General features: G+C 47.6%; 1 protein-coding gene across 1 annotated transcript in view; it reads left to right on the plus strand.

The window, feature by feature from the left end:
- TENT2 (terminal nucleotidyltransferase 2) overlaps positions 1 to 19,413 on the plus strand; it is a 79,850-nt gene that overhangs the window by 17,429 nt on the left and 43,008 nt on the right. The window contains exons 7-9 of the mRNA XM_073584169.1: positions 929 to 995; positions 9,723 to 9,799; positions 12,636 to 12,764. Coding sequence (XP_073440270.1) covers positions 929 to 995; positions 9,723 to 9,799; positions 12,636 to 12,764 — 273 coding nt within the window. The remainder of the gene's footprint in view (positions 1 to 928; positions 996 to 9,722; positions 9,800 to 12,635; positions 12,765 to 19,413) is intronic.

Here is a 19,413-nt window from a genome sequence, read left to right on the forward strand (position 1 = left end):
CAACCAGGGGCCTGTGGTTGTCATTGCCAGATTGCTATGAGTGCTGCCCTGTGATCATTTTAGCTACACATAGCAGGTCTGAAGCGCTGCTATGTGTAGCCCAAGTGATCAAATGATCACAGCTTCTATTAAAGCCAGTGAAAAAAAAAAAAGTTTAAAAAAAGATATATGTATGTTCAAATCACCCCCACTCCAAATAAAACGATAAAAAACATATTTGGTATCGCCGTGTTCAGAATCGCCCAGTCTATCACTTTATAAAAAGAAAATCCGATCGGTAAACGGCATAACGAGAAAAAAAATCAAAACTACGGAATTACGTTTTGTTTTTGGTCTCAGCAACATTGCAATAACAGGTGATCAAAACATCGTATTTACACCATAATGGTATCAATAAAAACGTCAGCTCGGTGTGCAAAAAATAAGCTCTCACCCAGCCCCAGATCCCGAGATAATTGTCTCGGGGTATTACAAACTTTGATTTTTTTTTTTTTTTTCACAACATCAAACATAACCTATACATGGTTGGTATCTGTGAACTCGGAGTGACCTGGAGAATCACAATGGTGGGTCAGTTTTAGCATTTAGTGAACATGGTAAAATAAAACCCCAAAAAAACCCTTGATGAATTGCACTTTTTTTGCAATTTCAACGAACTTTGAATTTTTTCCCCATTTTCCAGTACACAATATGGTACAACCAATAGTGTAGTTCAAAAGTACAACTCATACTGCAAAAAACAAGCCCCCACATGGCCATATTCACCGAAAAATAAAAGTTATGACTCTGGGATGACGGGGAGCAAAAAAAAACAAAACAGAAAATCCCAAGGTCGTGAAGGGGTTCAGTTCCGCTTTCATGTGAAATATCAATATTAACTTTAGATCACACTACAAACTGTTATACACATTATTTTTTTCTTTGCCAGGTTATATTGAAAGACCTCAGCTAATTAGAGCAAAAGTGCCAATTGTAAAATTCAGGGACAAAGTCAGGTAAGTTATCAGTACCAACTTATCCTGTGTATTTATGGCATCTCGTACTGCTAAAGACAATAGGACTCTGTGGTAGTTTTCTGTCGTGGAGCTGCAATATGGATTGGTAAATGATCACGATTTAAAGGGAACCTGTCGTGTCAAAAAAACCCAAAAACCGCTGTTGCCCTTCAGATATCGGGTTAATTTGCAGGTCAACAGTGTTATAAAGCTGCCTGGACACCACACTGATAGCCCAGCTGCTGGGAGGAAATGAACATTAGTCCTCCCAGCAACCTCTTACTTTGGCCGGGATCACACATGCGAGAAACATGGCCGAGTCTCACATGTTAATACTTGGCACTGCCGTTGGCACTCAGGAGCGGAGCATAGGGGCATACGGCCACATAGCAATACATGGAGCCTGTGACAACTCCTGGAGTGGACCCTCTGGGTTGTGACACCAACCCTCCCAGGGCGAGCTGACCTAGTGAAGACCACCCCCTATACAGGGAGTGTCAGGGGCAAGCCCCAGGGGGTGAGGCACCACGACTGCTGGCACCAGGTGGCCGGCTCACAGGAGACACGAGTGAGTGGGTGAGTGTGTGTGCAGGAACGTGTAAAGCGTGGACACAGGAACACGTGGTATACAGAGACTTCGTTCGTCCGGGTGTGAGTGAAGCAGGATGCGTGCAAGGAGCACGTCAGAGCACTGAGTCAGGCAGCAGGTGTGCCAGGATGTGTAACAGAGTACAGGAGCAGGGTGTGTGCCAGAGGGCACAACTGAGCATAAGACAGAGCGCAGGATTGGTACGTGTGCCAGGAGGCACAACAGAGTAAGAGACAAAGCACAGGATCAGAGCATGTGCCAGGAGGCACAACTGAGTATGAGACAAAGCACAGGGTCTGAGTGTGTGCCAGGAGGCACAACCGAGTATGAGACAGAGTACAGGGTCAGAGCGTGTGCCAGTAGGCACAACCAAGTACAAGGCAGAGTGCAGATTCAGAGCGTGTGCCAAGAGGCACAACAGAGTGCAAGGCAGGGGACCTGAATACAGCGCACAGCCAGGCAGGGACACGGCAGACCAAGCCAGGAAGCACAACAATAATCAGGCACCTCCCCTAGGAAGAGGTAGCCTGATATAGCACATGATCACGAGAGATTCCTGGGTCAAGTCCTCCAGTACCATAGAGAGGACTGACCTGGAGACCGAACTGAGAAAAGCGCGCAGGCCTAACATGGGGGAGACGGGGACCTAGGTGCGAGAGGTGCGCGTGCACACCCGGCGGGACCCCCGGAGTGACCGCGGCTCCGGAAGAGATGACGTCGGGACCGAGGTCCCGCTCCCAGGTGAGCGCGGTGTGACAGTACCCCCCCTTTACGCCCCCTCTTTCTAAAACTGGAAAGGAACTTAGACAAAATCTGGGGTGCGTGGATATTCTCCCTTGGTTCCCATGACCTCTCCTCGGGGCCAAAACCCTTCCAATCGATCAAGAACATGGTTCTACCTCTTACCACCTTCATGGCCAAAATGTGATTCACCTCAAACTCATCCCCCAAGCCAACAGGCTGGGGTGTGTGGACTGGAGAAGGATGAAATCGGTTAAGAACCACAGGTTTATGGAGAGACACATGAAAGGAATTGGGAATACGGAGTGAAGGAGGCAGCTTCAATTTGTAAGCAACATCATTAATCCGCCTGAGGACCTCAAAAGGACCAATGTAACGGCGACCCAGTTTGTAAGATGGTACCTTAAGGCGGACATATTTGCTGGAGAGCCACACCTTGTCACCAGGGAGAAATGGAGGAACGTCCAGGCGCCTTTTATCAGCGTGTAATTTCATTCTGTCCCGTGCTTTCTCGAGAGCAGTTTTGGTCTCCTGCCATACCCTGGAGAACTCCACAGACAGAGAATCGGCAGCAGGTACCCCCGAGACAGGAAGTACCGGTAGAGGCACATTGGGATGCTGTCCAAAGACTATGAAGAAAGGAGACTTGGTAGACAATTCACTGGAGTGATTATTGTAGGCGAACTCAGCCCAAGGAAGTAGACCGACCCAGTCATTCTGATGAGCATTAGAAAAATGCCGGAGGTAGGATGTAAGGATCTGGTTGGTACGTTCCACCTGCCCATTGGTTTGGGGGTGATAGGCGGAAGAGAAATCCAATGACCCTTTCATGAGTCCGCATAGAGCTCTCCAGAACCGGGAGGGGAATTGGACCCCTCTGTCTGACACGATGTGCTGGGGGAAGCCGTGAATCCTGAAGATATGGGAAATGAAGATCTTCGCCAAGTCAGGAGCAGAGGGTAGTCCGGGAAGAGGAATGAAGTGGGCCATCTTTGAAAATCGGTCTACAACCACCAAGACCACAGTACAACCGGAGGAACAAGGCAGATCAGTAATGAAATCCATGGCTATGTGCTGCCATGGAGCCGACGGAACGGGAAGCAGGAACAGAAGAACGGAGGGTGGTTGTCTGGGTATCTCCAGGTACCAGGTAGGTAATTCCAGCCTACAGGCAAAGGTTGAAAACATCCAAACCTACAGTTTGTACAAAGTAGACATGGTCTGAGGAGGCAAAATTGCAACTACAAGCATGCTTTGAATGCATAGACTGGGAGGTATTCCAGGAAACATGCTCGGGTCTGGATGAATGGGTTGATGCAGTGTCCTCATATATCCGTTTTTGTGAAGACACGTTTATTCCATCCAAATCTGTCCACTTTCGGGGAAACAACAAGCCGTGGTTTACAAATAAAGTCAGGTTGATCAGTAAGAGAAAAGAGGAGGCTTATAAAGCAGGCGATATTACTGAATTCAAGAAACATAGGAACTCGCTATCTAAAGAGATCAAGTTAGCCAAACACGAGTATGCAAAGATTCTGGAGGAAAGGTTCTCATCAAAAGATACTAGATCTGCATGGAGAGGATTAAGAGAGGTCACCAATTATAAAAGCCACCCCACTATAGTGAACCCCAGCAGAAGTCTGGCAGCAGAGTTAAATGAATTCTACTGCAGATTTGAGGCAAGCTCTACACACAGTGGCTATTCATCTCTAAGCTCCTCAGTCTGTTCATATAAAGATCATTCATTGTGCAACACCCAAGTAGTGATCTCCGAGGCAGAGGTGATACGCATCCTGAAGGGACTTAAGGTCAAAAAGGCAACTGGCCCTGATGGTGTATCTCCAATGTGTCTGAAAGTATGTGCTACCCAGCTTGCCCCTATACTGACAAATATATACAATGTGTCACTGAAAGAGTGCGTTGTACCTCAGTGTTGGAAAAATTCCACAATTATCCCTGTCCCCAAGAAAGTGGGATCCTCTGAGTTGAACGACTATAGACCAGTAGCACTCACATCTGTAGCTATGAAAGTCTTCGAAAGAATTATGATGTCCCACCTGATAAAATTCACGCAGAAGCTATGGGACCCGCTTCAGTTTGCCTATAAGGAGAATCGTTCGGCAACCGACACTGTCAATCTGGCACTGAAGTACATTTTGGATCATACAGATGTACTGCACTCATATGTCCGGATTCTTTTCATGGACTTTAGCTCAGCGTTCAATACCATTGATCCGAATTTACTTCATAAGAAAATGGTAGCTCTTGGAGTCCCTTTCAACTTATGCTTGTGGATTTATAACTTCCTGACAGCCAGGATACAGAGTGTAAAAGTTGGACCATTCACTTCGGACACCTTGGTCACAAACATCAGGGCACCTCAGGGGTGTGTTTTGTCCCCGTTACTGTTTTCTCTCTATACGAATGATTGCATCTCTTCAGCAGACTCAGTAAAAATCTTGAAATTTGCCGATGATATGACACTGATTGGTCTCATCAGGGGAAATGCTGAAGACTTGTATCGGAGTGAGGTGGAAAGAATGTGACTGGTGTAAAGCCAATAATCTTGTACTCAACACTAAAAAACTGCTGAGATGGTTGTGGATTTTAGGAAAGATCAACATGAGATACTTCCAATCTACATCCATGACGAAGTGGTTCTTAGGGTCACAGAGACCAAATTCCTTGGTGTTATCTCTCATGATCTTAAATGGGGGAAAAACGTGGATGCTGTTATAAGAAAAGCACAACAGAGGATGTTCTTCCTGCGTCAGCTGAAAAGATATGGTTTGTCTAAGAATCTGCTGATTTTATTCATTAATGCTGTCATCAGATCTGTGATTTGTTCCTCTCTGATAGTCTGGTATGGGGGAGCCACTGCGCATGACAAACTCCGCTTACAAAGGACTTTCAGAACAGCAGAGAGAATTATAGGTTCCCCCCTGCCTAAAATCCAGGATCTTTATGATAAGAGTATTCGATCCCACGCATTGAAAATTTCATCCGATCCCTCTCTCCCGGACACTCCTCATTCCAACTACTCCCTTCAGGACGTCGCTTCAGAGTCCCCAAATGCAGCACCAACCGCCATATGAACAGCTTCTATCCACTCTCTGTTCAACAATTAAATCGTCATGTGTAGACTATATACTGTATCTGTCTTGTTAGATGTTACTTGTTGTATCTGTTGTTATATATTATGTTGCCTCTTTGACACAAAGAATTCCTTGTATATATGTAATATGTACTTGGCAATAATAAATTTGATTGTTTTGTTTTTGATTGTTTTGATCTTGTTCTGGGCACAGGACGGGCAAGATGCTACAAAGTCTTTATCATCCTGGGAGAGTGAACGCCAACAATAATGGCGAGAGATTAAGTCCAAAGTCTTTTTGACACCAACGTGGCCGGCAATCTTGGACGAATGTCCCCAATTTAGCACTCGTTTTCGGTTATTCTCGGCCACAAAGGTTCTTCCCGGAGGTAACATGGTTAACTTGACAGGAGCCACAGTAATTACTTTGGATATATCAATGATACGAGAGGGTTCTTCCTCTGCATCAGACGACAGGAATGATCTTGACAACGCATCCGCTCTAACGTTTTTATCGCCGGGCCGAAAATGTAGCTCAAAGTCAAAGCGGGCGAAGAATAGGGACCACCTGGCTTGCCGAGGATTGAGCCTCTGTGCGGACTGGATGTACACCAGGTTCTTATGGTCCGTGAAGATCTTGAATGGATGTATGGCACCCTCCAGTAAGTACCTCCACTCCTCCAAGGCCAATTTAATGGCCAATAGCTTTTTGTCGCCAATGGAGTAGTTCTGCTCAGTGGAGGAAAATACTTTAGAAAAGAAGCCACAGGTGACAAAACGTCCAGAAGAGAATTTCTGCAGAAGGACTGCGCCAGCCCCGGTAGAGGATGCGTCCACCTCGAGAGTGAAAAGTCTACTAACCTCAGGTCGGTGAAGCGCCGGAGCAGCGGCGAAGGCTTGTTTCAACAACTGAAATGCCTCTTCAGCCTCAGAGGGCCAAGCCTTTGGGTTAGCTCCCTTGCAGATAAGGGACGAGATGGGGCGAACCAACGAGGAGAAATGAGGAAAGAACTGTCGGTAGTAGTTCGCAAAACCAAGGAAGCATTGGATTGCCTTCACCCCATGGGGCTGTGGCCAATCGAGGACGGCGGACACCTTTGCCGGATCCATGCGTAGACCTGATTCTGAGATAATGTACCCCAAGAATGGCAGGGACGTTTGCTCGAAGGCACATTTCTCGAGCTTGGCATAAAGGCGGTTCCCCCTCAGGCGCTGGAGGACTTGACGCACGTTCTTTCTGTGGGCGGAGAGATCTGGAGAAAAAACAAGAATGTCATCCAGATAGACTACCACGCAGGAGTACAGCATATCCCGGAAGACGTCATTCACGAACTACTGGGGCATTGCAGAGGCCGAAGGGCATTACCAAGTACTCGTAGTGACCGTCTCTCGTGTTAAAGGCGGTCTTCCACTCATCCCCGGAACGAATGCGGATCACGTTGTAGGCCCCATGAAGATCCAGTTTGGTGAAAATTCGAGCTCCTCTAAGTCGGTCAAAGAGCTCCGGGATCAATGGCAATGGGTACTTGTTCTTGACCGTGATATCGTTCAGGCCTCGGTAGTCTATGCAAGGACGGAGGGAGCCATCCTTCTTTTTTGAAAAATCCCACTCCCGCGGGCTAGGAGGACTTACGGATAAAACCTCTCGCAAGGTTCTCCTGCATATACTCAGACATAGCTTAGGTCTGGGTGTCGCGTTGCTGTGAGTTCTTGCTGGAGGCTGGCCAGCTGGAAGCATTCCCAGGGTCAGAGGACTGCATGGCCGACCAACGGGACTCCATGGATTTCAAAAAGGCCATAATCCTGGTCTGACTCTCCCATAGGAACACCAGTTCCTTTTGGATGGAGGTGGTGGTACCAGCGGGGTCCATGGCCTGATTATACTGTGACAACTCCTGGAGTGGACCCTCTGGGTTGTGACACCAACCTTCCCAGGGCGAGCTGACCTAGTGAAGACCACCCCCTATACAGGGAGTGTCAGGGGCAAGCCCCAGGGGGTGAGGCACCACGACTGCTGGCACCAGGCGGCTGGCTCACAGGAGACACGAGTGGGTGAGTGTGTCTGCGGGAACGTGTAAAGCGTGGACACGGGAACACGTGGTATACAGAGACTTCGTTTGTCCGGGTGTGAGTGAAGCAGGATGCGTGCAAGGAGCACGTCAGAGCACTGAGTCAGGCAGCAGGTGTGCCAGGAGGTGTAACAGAGTACAGGAGCAGGGTGTGTGCCAGAGGGCACAACTGAGCATAAGACAGAGAGCAGGATTGGTACGTGTGCCAGGAGGCACAACAGAGTAAGAGACAAAGCACAGGGTCCGAGTGTGTGCCAGGAGGCACAACTGAGTATAAGACAGAGCACGGAATCAGTGTGCCAGGAGGCACAACTGAGGATGAGGCAGAGTACAGGATCAGAGCATGTGCCAGGAGGCACAACCGAGTATGAGACAGAGTACAGGGTCAGAGCGTGTGCCAGTAGGCACAACCAAGTACAAGGCAGAGTGCAGATTCAGAGCTTGTGCCAAGAGGCACAACAGAGCGCAAGGCAGGGGACCTGAATACAGCGCACAGCCAGGCAGGGACACGGCAGACCAAGCCAGGAAGCACAACAATAATCAGGCACCTCCCCTAGGAAGAGGTAGCCTGATATAGCACATGATCACGAGAGCTTCCTGGGTCAAGTCCTCCAGTACCATAGAGAGGACTGACCTGGAGATCGAACTGAGAAAAGCGCGCAAGCGCAGACATAACATGGGGGAGACAGGGACCTAGGTACGAGAGGTGCGCGTGCACACCCGGCGGGACCCCCGGAGTGATCGCGGCTCCGGAAGAGATGACATCGGGACCGAGGTCCCGCCCCCAGGTGAGCGCGGTGTGACAGTGCCGCACGCTCTGCTCCTGAGTGCCGGCGGCAGTGCTTGGTATTAACATGCGAGACTCGGCCGTATTTCTTGAATGTGTGATCCCGGCCTTTCAGTCATAAAGCCGCTACTTCAATCACCGCTCAGTACATAGTGAGAGGCGGCTGTAACCAATCCCTGGTACTGACAGCTGGCTCAGCAGCACATCAGTGTAGAGCCTGTCAGTTAGTGCCCGGGGCATAGTTACAGCTACCGCTCACTATGTACTGAGCGTTGGCTGACACCGCGCATCTATGACTGAAAGCCGCAGGATTAACGTTAATTTCCTCCTGGTAGCCCTGCTTTCATTGTGGCGTCTGCACGGCTTTAGAATGCTGTGAACCTGCACCTTAACCCCAATATATCTACAGAATAATATCAGTTTTTGACATGATGGATTCCTTTTTATGAAAAGCATGTTTAGACAATGTTCATATCTTGTTGTTTTTTTTCCGCATTTTTTAATGCACTTTAAAAGCTGCTTGTTATAGTACCAGCAAATGCTATGAGCTTTCAGAAATCTCATGCACTTGCTTGTTTTCTTTTTTTTTTTTTTTTTTTTTTTTATTTCTGACTGAATTTGAGAAGTGCAGAGTCTTTGACATTTGCATCATGGCAATTCGTGTTTTTTTGTTTTTTTTACCTATAGAGAGCAAGCATGTGTTTTTGGTGAATAAACCTAGCTTTATTAAACATGTACTGGGGCAAAATACTGCACCAAAGTGTTTTTGCGCTGGATTTTGGCTACGGTGACATCCACAATAAAATTTTGCAATTGCAAATTGCATTTCTAGTGTATTATATGCAGAAGAACATTTGTAATGCACCAACTTTATGAAGGGCTAGCGCTCATTTCTTGCCTCTGTATTAAGCAATTGCATGTACAGCAAAAGCCCATTTCATTTTATCTTCCCTAGCGCCTACTTAACTTGTGCGCAATCACTAAATGACTCTGCTTGGTAATTATGCGAGCTTACAACATTGCCTTCTGCTGGCATGGATCATCTGAACTTAGGAATCTGAAATGTTGTTCTGCATAAGAAAACTGAAGCATCCTCAATATTCCCCCTCTTGTTTGGCGCCATGGTTCACTGCAGCACAGGCTGTGATGTGCTGGGGCCTGCTGGCAAGTTGTTTCCAGTCCCACTAGTTTAGGTCATGATAATGAAAGTGTGAGTGATTTTGCACATCATGGCTATGCTCTGTAATGGCTGCTCAGCATAGGCCCCCATGGTGACGTATTCGCCTCCTCTTACAGTAAAACATCTAATATTCCCTTTAGGATATTGTGCAGGTTCCAGCCTCCGCTGCAGTAGTATGTGATGATTGTTAGCTCTTCATAGATGGTATATATGGTGGTCTCATCTCTTCCCTGAATACGTTCATACAGCGCCTTTTTCTCTTGTTAGCGGTGTGGAGTTCGACTTGAATGTAAACAATGTTGTGGGAATCAGAAATACATTCCTTCTAAGAACCTATGCACACAGTAAGTCCCTCATCTGTCTCCTAACTGTTATTAATCTTTTGTATGGGTGATGCCGGCAGGCTCTGACATGTGCATGGAGGGGGTGAACCGTGACTGTCGCCTGTTTCCAGTGGTAGATCTTGTGTTAGCTGTGATAAGATGACTGCAGAGAGGTGATCATTACAAAACAGGACTGTCAATGAAAACGGCAAAATTAATTATTTTTTTTTAAGCTGTGACATCTTAAAATGATATGCAAGGTTCAGTATCTACAGGTAATGATTGACGATTAGCCACTGTTTATTTACCTCACTGCTTGCTGCTTTTAACTTGGCAACATCAGGACCGAGAAGTCTATGACTACATGTTAGCAGCAATGTCTTGGAGCCTAACAGTCTGAGGCACACACACTGTCTCGTCATTGGTTTAGGCTCTTGCTTTCTCCCTCACACTGTAACACCGCATTCTCCGATTGGTTACTGTGTATAGATGGCTGTCACAGCTCTGCAGGTAGTCGGTGCACAGAGCTGCTTTCCAGAGTAACAAGGACAGAGTGATTGTAGAGCCCAAATTTACTAAACCTCCGGAGAGGAAAAAATGTAATCGGGGAATTGCTGCACGTGTGATGAGACAATAGCCTGGAAGGTCTCTTTAATGTGGATAGTGACATGGAAAAATGTATATTTTATATAATATCTATATAGATATATTTATATTAAATATACACTGCTCAATTAAAAAAATAATGGGAACACTTAAACAACATAATGTAAACCAGAGTCAATCACACTTTGGTGAAATCAACCTGTCCAGTTATGAAGCAACACAGATTGTGAATCAATTTATCCTGCTGTTGTGCAAGTGGAACAGACAACAGGTAACAATGATAGGCAATTAGCAAGACAAGCCTGATAAAGGAGTGGTTCTGCAGTGGGTGACCACAGACCATTTTTTCTTTTCTCATCCTTTTTGGCTGTTGCTTTGGTCACTTTTGCATTTTGTCATTGCTTTCATTTCTAGAGGTATTGCACAGCATGAGGCAGTGTCTACAACCCACAGAAGTTGCTCAGGTAGTGCAATTCATTCAGGATGCCACATCAATGTGAGCTGTAGCAAAAAGGGTAGCTTTGTCTGTCAGTACAGTGTCCATAGCATGGAGCAGATACCAGGAGACGGGCCAGTACACCAGGTGAACGTGTAGGGGGCCGTAGAAGGGCAACAACCCAGCAGCAGGACTGCTGCCTCCTACTTTATGCTAGGAGGAGCGGTGCCAGATCCCAGCAGTCCACTAACATCCATATGTCTGCTCAAACTGTCCGAAACAGACCCCACAAATCTGTGTTCTTACAGCTCAACACCATGCAGGGAGATTGGCATTTGAGAGAGAACACCCAAGAGTAGCAGATTCGACATTGGCTCCCTGTGCTCTTCATGGATGAGAACAGGTTCACACTGAACAGATGTGACAGTCTGGAGACGCCATGGAGAACGTTGTGCTGCCTGCAACATCCTCCAGCATGACCGGCTTGGCAGTGGGTCAGTAATGGTGTGGGGAGGGATTTCTTTGGAGGGCTGCACAGCCCTCCATTTGCTAGCCAGATTTACCCTGATTGCTAATTGCTATTAGGTGCCAGGATGAGATCCTGAGACCCATTGTGAGACCATATGAAGATGCAATAGGCCCTGGGTTCCTTCTGATGCATGGCAATGCTAGGCCTCATGTGGCTGAAGTGTGTCAGCAGTTCCTGGATGATGAAGACATTGATACTATGGACTGGCCTGCCTGTTCCCCTAGACCTGAATCCAATTGAGCACATCTAGGACATTGTGTCTTTTTCCATCCACCAACGCCACATTGCACCACAGACTGTCCAGGAGTTGACTGATGCTTTAATCCAGGTCTGTGAGGAGATCCTTCAGGGGAACATCAGCTGCCTCATCAGGAGCATCCACAGGCGTTGTAGTAAAGTCATACAGGCACGTGGAGGCCACACGCACTACAGAGCATCATTTCCTTGTCTTGGGGCATTTCCATGAAGTTGGATTAGCCTGTAATTTGATTTTCCACTTTGACTTTGAGTATCATTCCAAATCCAGACCTGCATAGGCTATTAATTTTGATTTACATTGATCATTTTTATTTTAATCTCAGCACTTTCCACTATGTGATGAATAGAGTTGAGCGCATTTGATTGGGTCCCTGCTTATTCAGCAAGCTATAGTGGTTGCTGAATAAGCTGCAGAGGGAACCCGGAAACCTTGATCGCTCCTGATGATCAGCTGTTTGGCGCCGCAGCTGCATGTGTTGCGGGTGTATGACTGTCACAGCACATGCATGGAGAGCCTGTGTGTTGGGCTCTCCATGCATGTGCTGTGACAGTGACACTGCTGCGACTCAAGCAGGAACAATCCAAGGTCCCTCTGCAGCTTATTCGGCAAGCGATTATAGCTTGTCAACTAAGCAGGGATCCAATCAAATTTGCTCATCTCTAGTAATGAATTAAGATTTGCAACTGGACTAGTTAATTTAGTGATATCTAGGATGTGCTACTTTAGTGTTCCCTTTACTTTTTTTGAGCAGCGTATATGTATGCTCGTGTGTGTGTGTGTGTGTATGTGTGTGTGTGTATATATATATATATATATATATATATATTTTATTTATTTATTTACAAACAATCCATTCTCTTTAAATGCCCCTTTAAATGCTTTACTTAGACCAGACGCATCTGTACAGTTTTTAATAGAGGGAAATTTACTATTGCACAGTGAAGTATGTCCTATGGACGCACCACTGAGGGTGTAAATGCACTGCATGCTTCATGTAGCCACTAAAACGTGTTTTCTTCTCCTACAGCGGAGAGCCGTGTTCGTCCGTTAGTCCTGGTTGTTAAGCGGTGGGCCGGTCACCATGGTATAAATGATGCCAGCCGAGGAACCTTGAGCAGCTATAGTCTCGTTTTGATGGTTTTGCACTATTTACAAAGTAAGTAAAAAGCTGCATGCACTTGTGTACACTGTGCCTAAATCTTCTGATACATGTGAGACTAGGACAGATCTCAGCCTGGAGAGTGAAGAGTGTGCGGGATCTTGTGGGGGCTGAGTGCTCTGCAGAGTTCCTTTTTTCCCTGTGGACCTGACTCTTACGCACAGCTGTGCACTGACTCTGCAGTAGTACAGTCATCATTAGTGGAAAAAAGGCACTGCTTGCATGATTAGCTGCACAAAGAAGGCAAAAAGGCATTGTGAGAGAATAGGGAGTGGGCTAGAATGAGGGGGAAGAAATCTCTGCAGAGGACTGAGCTGCCTTGCTGTGAGCCCACAGTGTCGTGAGCGCATTGACTCCTATTTTCTACATATTTAACTGGACTGGTACAGATGGACAAAAAGCCTATATTAAGCCAGTGTTTCACCATCCTAGTTCTGTGATTAAGACGGTGTTCACACAGCAGCATTTGTAGTTCTTGTAATTGTCAGTTTGGCAGAAGCAGGAACTTCCACACGTTTTTTAATGGGTGAAATCTTTGCCTTTAACCCCTTAATGACCCCAGCTTTTTTCGGTTTTGCGTTTTCGTTTTTCGCTCTCCTTCTTCCCAGAGCCAAAACTTTTTTATTTTTTCCATCAATGTGGCCATGTGAGGGCTTTCTTTTTGTGGGACAAGTTTTACTTTTGAAAGACATCATTGGTTTTAGCATGTCGTGTACTCGAAAACGGGAAGAAAATTCCAAGTGCAGTGAAATTTCAAAAAAAGTGCAATCTCACACACGTTTTTTGTTTGGCTTTTTTGCTAGGTTCACTAAATGCTAAAACTAACCTGCCATTATGATTCTCCGGGTCATTAAGAGTTCATAGACACCAAACATGTCTAGGTTCTTATTTTATCTAAGTGGTGAAAAAAAAAAAATCCAAATTTTGCTAAAAAAAAAAAAAAAAAAAATTGTGCCATTTTCAGATACCCATAGCGTCTCCATTTTTCGTGGTCTGGGGTTGGATGAGGGCTTATTTTTTGCATGCCGAGCTGACGTTTTTAAGGATACCATTTATGTGTAGACCTTTTGATCGCCTGTTATTGCATTTAAATGCAATGTCACGGCGACCAAAAAACCTTAATTCTGGCGTTTTTATTTTTTTCCTGCTACGCCATTTAGCGATTGGGTTAATCCTTTTTTTATTTATTGATCGGGCGATTCTGTACAAGGCAATACCAAATATGTATCTGTAGCTGAATTACAGCATTGCTAGGGGGTTAAAGGGGTGTTAAGAATAAGGCTGGGGCTGCATGGCGACTTTGGCTGTGAAACGGGTCACGTAGTCAAAGTTCGCTATGTGTTGCTGCTACATCACCGTGCAATACTACTGATTGGGGTTGCATTGTGACCCCCAAGGGAACAGCCATAAGCAATAGCAAGTCATAAAATTCTCTTTCGTCTCATTGGGGGACACAGAAACCGTGGGTGTGTGCTGCTGTCACTAGGAGGTTGACACTATGCATGAAAAAATTTTGCCTCCGCAGTATACACCCCTCTGACAGGCTGTAAGACAATCAGTTTTGCTTAGTGTCAGCAGGAGGTGGACAGGCGTCTCTCGCAGACCCATGTCTACCTCATTGTGCGTCGTTCCTTTTCAGGTAACCATGGAGGGATACAGAGTAGAGCTGCTACATTTGTATTCCCACATCGGGATCATGAGTACGGCGTGTACTGCCACCCCGTATCCTCATGAATCCCACGGGCAGGACCTTATCCCCTAACACAGGACTCGTGTTCAGGTGGCAGCTCCTGGTCCTGACCTTCGTCTCCCATCACTCGCCCACCAGAGCCTGATGATCGACTGACGCCCTGCAGATAAGGTTTGGGACAGCAGTCTTTTCATGCAGATAACCGACCCCTGTTACGGGGTGAACTGGAGGTAAGAGGTTGCAGCGTTGTATGATCCGCTTACCAGCCGCTCTGGCTGAATGTGACCGCTGTAATCAGCACTCGGGATTACAGTCCATGGCTCTATACTTAAGTTAAGAGCCAACACTTACTTTCAAGCGCGTGGTTCCAGCATCCTCCCGTGGCAGTGTTATGGCCCAGCAAGGCCGACGATAGATTCTGGCTTCTGGCAGGCTCCGCCCTCCAGCTTCCTCTTCCTGTATCAGCGCCATCTTGGTGCTCCAGGAGGCCAGAGCAGGGCCCCGCCCACCGCTTCCGGGCAGGGATTTTGTAAGGCTTCTAGGCAGGGCTATTCACCTCGCTTTCTCTCACCCTCATCAGCCTTCGTGTGGCAGCTGCAGCGGGCACACAGGTCGTGGGTATGTGAGTACTGCACTACAGGTTGCTCCCTCACTCCGCTTTCCACCCCCACAGTCGGCACCAGGTAAAACCTTTCAGTATGCCCAAGGGAGAGCAGTCCCGCCTCATCTGCTTCAGTGACCTTGGTCAAATATTTTGTATGTACCAAATGCAATGTCAGCTCCACTCTGCTCAGATTGCAGCAGACCTACGGTGTCGCCTACGATAGAGATCAGGTGCAGCCCCCCGTTTTGCCTGTCAGAGCTCCCACATTACCCCTCGAGCAGGGGGGAAGCACCTTGCCTGCCGCCCAGGGGCCATCCATCGCCACGGGAGACAGCAAGTTTCCAGGATGGGCCTCTTCCTTATCCAAGTCCGTGGCCGACCTTACCAGGCTATCACAGACCTTGGTAACGGCGCTTAACAGATTGCCACTTAAGACTCCAGTGGACATAGGAGCACCAAAGGAGCCTCCTTTTGGGCCTTCTAGAGGCCGTAAAAGGTTTAGACAGGACCATCAACCCAGGTCCCCTTCTCACTCCATCTCACTGCCAGAATTCCTCTGGCCGTCTGCCTCCTCCCGGTCCTCATGCCCGGAATCAGGCGAGGCATTATTGGAGATAAACTCAGAGGAGGGTTCTGAGTACGGTCCAGAACAGTCCCAGGTCAAGGATATGGTTCAGGGCCTCATTGCCGCAGTCAGTGAGACCTTTTAACATTGGGGACGCCACATCGAAACCGAATGATCAGGTTTTTTTCATTTAAGCTTCATAAGTCCCCCTCTAGGGTTTTTGCCTCCCACAAGAGTGTTGGCCAGGGAAAGGGAAAACCCAACCAGGCGATTTCAGAGAGAAAGTCGTTTTGGGATTCTATATCCCTTCCCTCCAGATCTCACCACCAACTGGACCGCCTCCCCTTCGGTGGATCCACCAGTGTCCAGACTCGCTAACAATACAGTCCTCCCACTCGCCAGTGGAGCAGCCCTAAAAGATCCCAATGATAGGAGGATAGAGTCCCTGTCAAAATCCGCCTTGAGGCAGCAGCCGCCACATTGTGTCCAGCCTTCGCCTCAGCTTGGGTAGCTAAGTCTGTTACAGAATCGGCCAAACAGCTTAGTCAGGGCATATTGGCCAGGGCACCACCAGCGGAAGTGGCGGAATTCGCAGATCAAATCTCCCATGCCGAGAGGTATATGGTATCAGCAGCCCTGGATGCCGAGTCTTGCGCAGCTCAAGCATCCAGTAATGTGGTAGCCGTCAGGCGGACGGTCTGGCTAGGGGCTTGGCGGGCTGATTTGTCAAAGAAATCACTGACCAATCTGCCGCTTCAGGGCGCCCGGCTCTTTGGGTCAATGGTAGATCAAATCATTAATGATGCAACGGGGGGTACACGCTTCCTTCTCCCCAAGCCAAGCCTCGTCGATATGTTTTCAAACATAGGGTTCAGCCCTTTCGCCGTAACCCCAGCGACAGGCACTTATGCTCAGCGCCCGCAGAGGTCGCAAGCACCGAGAGATAGGAGGAAGGTATCCTTTCGTGCCACCCCTTCATGGCATTTCCGCAGTTCCAACAGCAGAACTGCCAGGTCAGGGCCTGGCAGAGCCACTTCAGCCTGACGCCAGCGGGGAGTCCAACTCCCTTCCCAGTACCTCTCCCTAACTAGGTGGCTGCCTTCTCCTCTTCAGAGATGTCTGGCAGAGTTCAGTAGAGGATATCTGGGTAAAGGAGGTAGTATCGACAGGATGCAAGATAGAAGCGATCTCGCGGAAGGACGTTGAAGCCTATCGCAATCAAAAGACGCTGCTAGGGCTCTAGTTTTTTCTGCGGCAATCTACTCTCTCCTCAACGCAGGAGTAATCGTCCCCGATCCCGAGCAGGAACGTTTTGCCGGCTTTTACTCAAACTTGTTTGTGATACCAAAATAGGATGGCTCAGTTCATCCCATACTAGACTTCAAAAGGCTAAACAGATAGGTCCGCTTACGCGATTTCAGGATGGAATCGATTCGGTCGGTAATTACGTCTATAGAGGATCAGGAATTCCTATGTTCCATAGACATCCAAGACGCCTACCTACACCTCCCCATTTTTTAGGGACATCAAAGGTTTCCGCGTTTTACTGTCCAAAAGCAGCATTTCCAGTTGGTGGCCCTGCCATATGGGCTGGCAACAGCCCCCAGAATTTTCACAAAGATTGTGGCAGCGATGGTAGCTATATTAAGAGTCAGGTGTAATATTGATGCCATATCTCGACGATCTTCTCGTCAAAGCGCCCTCTTTCGCTCAGGCCCAGGAAAATCTCGCGGTAGTTTTAAACACGCTGTCCCAGTATGGTTGGATCATAAACAGGGAGAAATCTCACCTAATGCCAACACAACGTCTAGAATTCTTAGGAATGGTAATCGACACCCGCCGCTCGAGGGTCTTTCTCCCAGAAAGAAAGTGGATTACCCTCCAGCAGGGAATTCGCGCTCTGTTGAAATTCCAGCGTCTATTCTTTCACGCTGCCATGAGAGTCCTGGGAAGGATGGTAACAGCTTCAGAGGTAATACCCTTTGCCCTCTTCCGTTCCAGGATACTGCAGAGGAACATCCTCCTTCATTGGGACAGGTGCATCTCTTCGCTGGTTCGCTCCTTCCTCCCTTCCATTCAGACCAGGGAGTCCCTCAAGTGGTGACTGACTTCCCCCCTCGTTCATCTGGGATGGCCTTTTCCCTCTGTCCACTGGCAAGTAGTAACTACAGATGCCAGTCCCCTGGGCTGGGGTGTGGTATTCGTCACCTGACAGTCCATGGATGATGGTCGAGGCAAGAATCCTCACTATCAATCAACATTCTAAAACTGAGGGCACTCTTCCTAGCACTTCTACATACATTGGGAAAGATACCTCAACAACCAGCCAGTACGAATTCAAACAGACAATGCCACGGCGGTGGCATACATCAATCACCAAGGGGGAGCCAGAAGTTCCCGGGCACTGGCCAAGGTATACAGAATCTTCAACTGGGCAGAAACCGCAATTTTGGCAGTTTTCATTCCCGGCACAGACATCACGGCCGCCGACTTCCTCAGTCGGGAGGGGCTCACGGCAGGAGAATGGTCCTTACACCAGGATGTGTTCGTCAGATATGCCAGCTATGGGGGACTCCAGATGTGGACCTCCTGGCATCGGGACAGAACAGAAGGGTCCAACAGTTTGTCCCAAGATACCGCGATCCTCTAGCAATAGGGGTCGATGCACTGATCATTCCGTGGATACAGTTCAGACTCCCTTACCTGTTCTCTCCCCTTCCTCTCCTGCCCAGACTGCTAAAGATTATCAAGGCGGAAGGGGTGCCGGTACATTGATCGCTCCGTACTGGCCCAGGAGGGCCTGGTTCACAGAAATTATCAATCTTCTTGCAGGCACCCCCTGGAGACTCCGCGACAGACCAGATCTTCTGGCTCAGGGGCCATTTTTACCACCTGAATTCTCGGTTGCTCAAATGGACGGCATGGCCGTTGAAACCACAATACTGAGAGCAGTGGGATTTTCTGACCATTTCGGAGTCATTAATACAATGATCCAGGCCAGGAAACCATCCTCTTCCAGGGTCTATTATCGTGCCTGGAAGGCCTATTTTGGCTGGTGTGAGTCTAATCACATCACACTTATGCTCTGTTCCCTGCCATCTGTCCTAGCTTTTCTCTAGGCAGGGTTAGATGGCGGTCTGGCCCTAAGTTCCTTGAAAGGCCAGGTATCTGCTCTCTCTATTCTTTTTCAAACAAATTTGGCCTCCCGCTTACAGGTTAGGACCTTTCTGCAAGGAATGGCACATGCGGCCCCTCCTAGCAGATCCCCTGTGACTCCAGGGGATCTTAACTTGGTCTTGGAAGCCTTGACAAGCAGGGCTGTGGAGTCGGAGTCGTGGAGTCGGAGTTAGTTTTGGTTGGAGTCGGTAGAAATGTACCGACTTCGACTCCAGCTTTAAAAAAAAATGTATTAATATTTCATAATTGAACTTTCATATGAATTTTATAAATGTTACTCAAATATATATGTTCTATCAAACTATGAACAGTGATAAGCAGTTCTGCTGGAGATAGAGACATTTCTTACTTCTTGTGTGTCACTGTTCTCCACTGCCCTTATCTAATCTTATACTTGGTTAACCTCATGCTGCCCCAACCCCCCTACTTACAATGTATGAAACTGAAAGTGAAAATGTGTTGCAAATTCTTAGTAGTAAAGCTCCTCCTCTAGACTAGATCATACTAGGTGTGCGTCTTCCAAGCATCTCACAGCTGCCTGCTACTCAGAAGAGGAAGACAATACGAAGTATTATCCTTTCAACAAACTTTGTATCAGTTAACTGTGAGT

Source organism: Dendrobates tinctorius, unplaced genomic scaffold, assembly GCF_039654945.1.
Source record: "Dendrobates tinctorius isolate UK_male_01 unplaced genomic scaffold, ASM3965494v1 ptg000083l, whole genome shotgun sequence".
Lineage (NCBI taxonomy): Eukaryota > Metazoa > Chordata > Amphibia > Anura > Dendrobatidae > Dendrobates > Dendrobates tinctorius.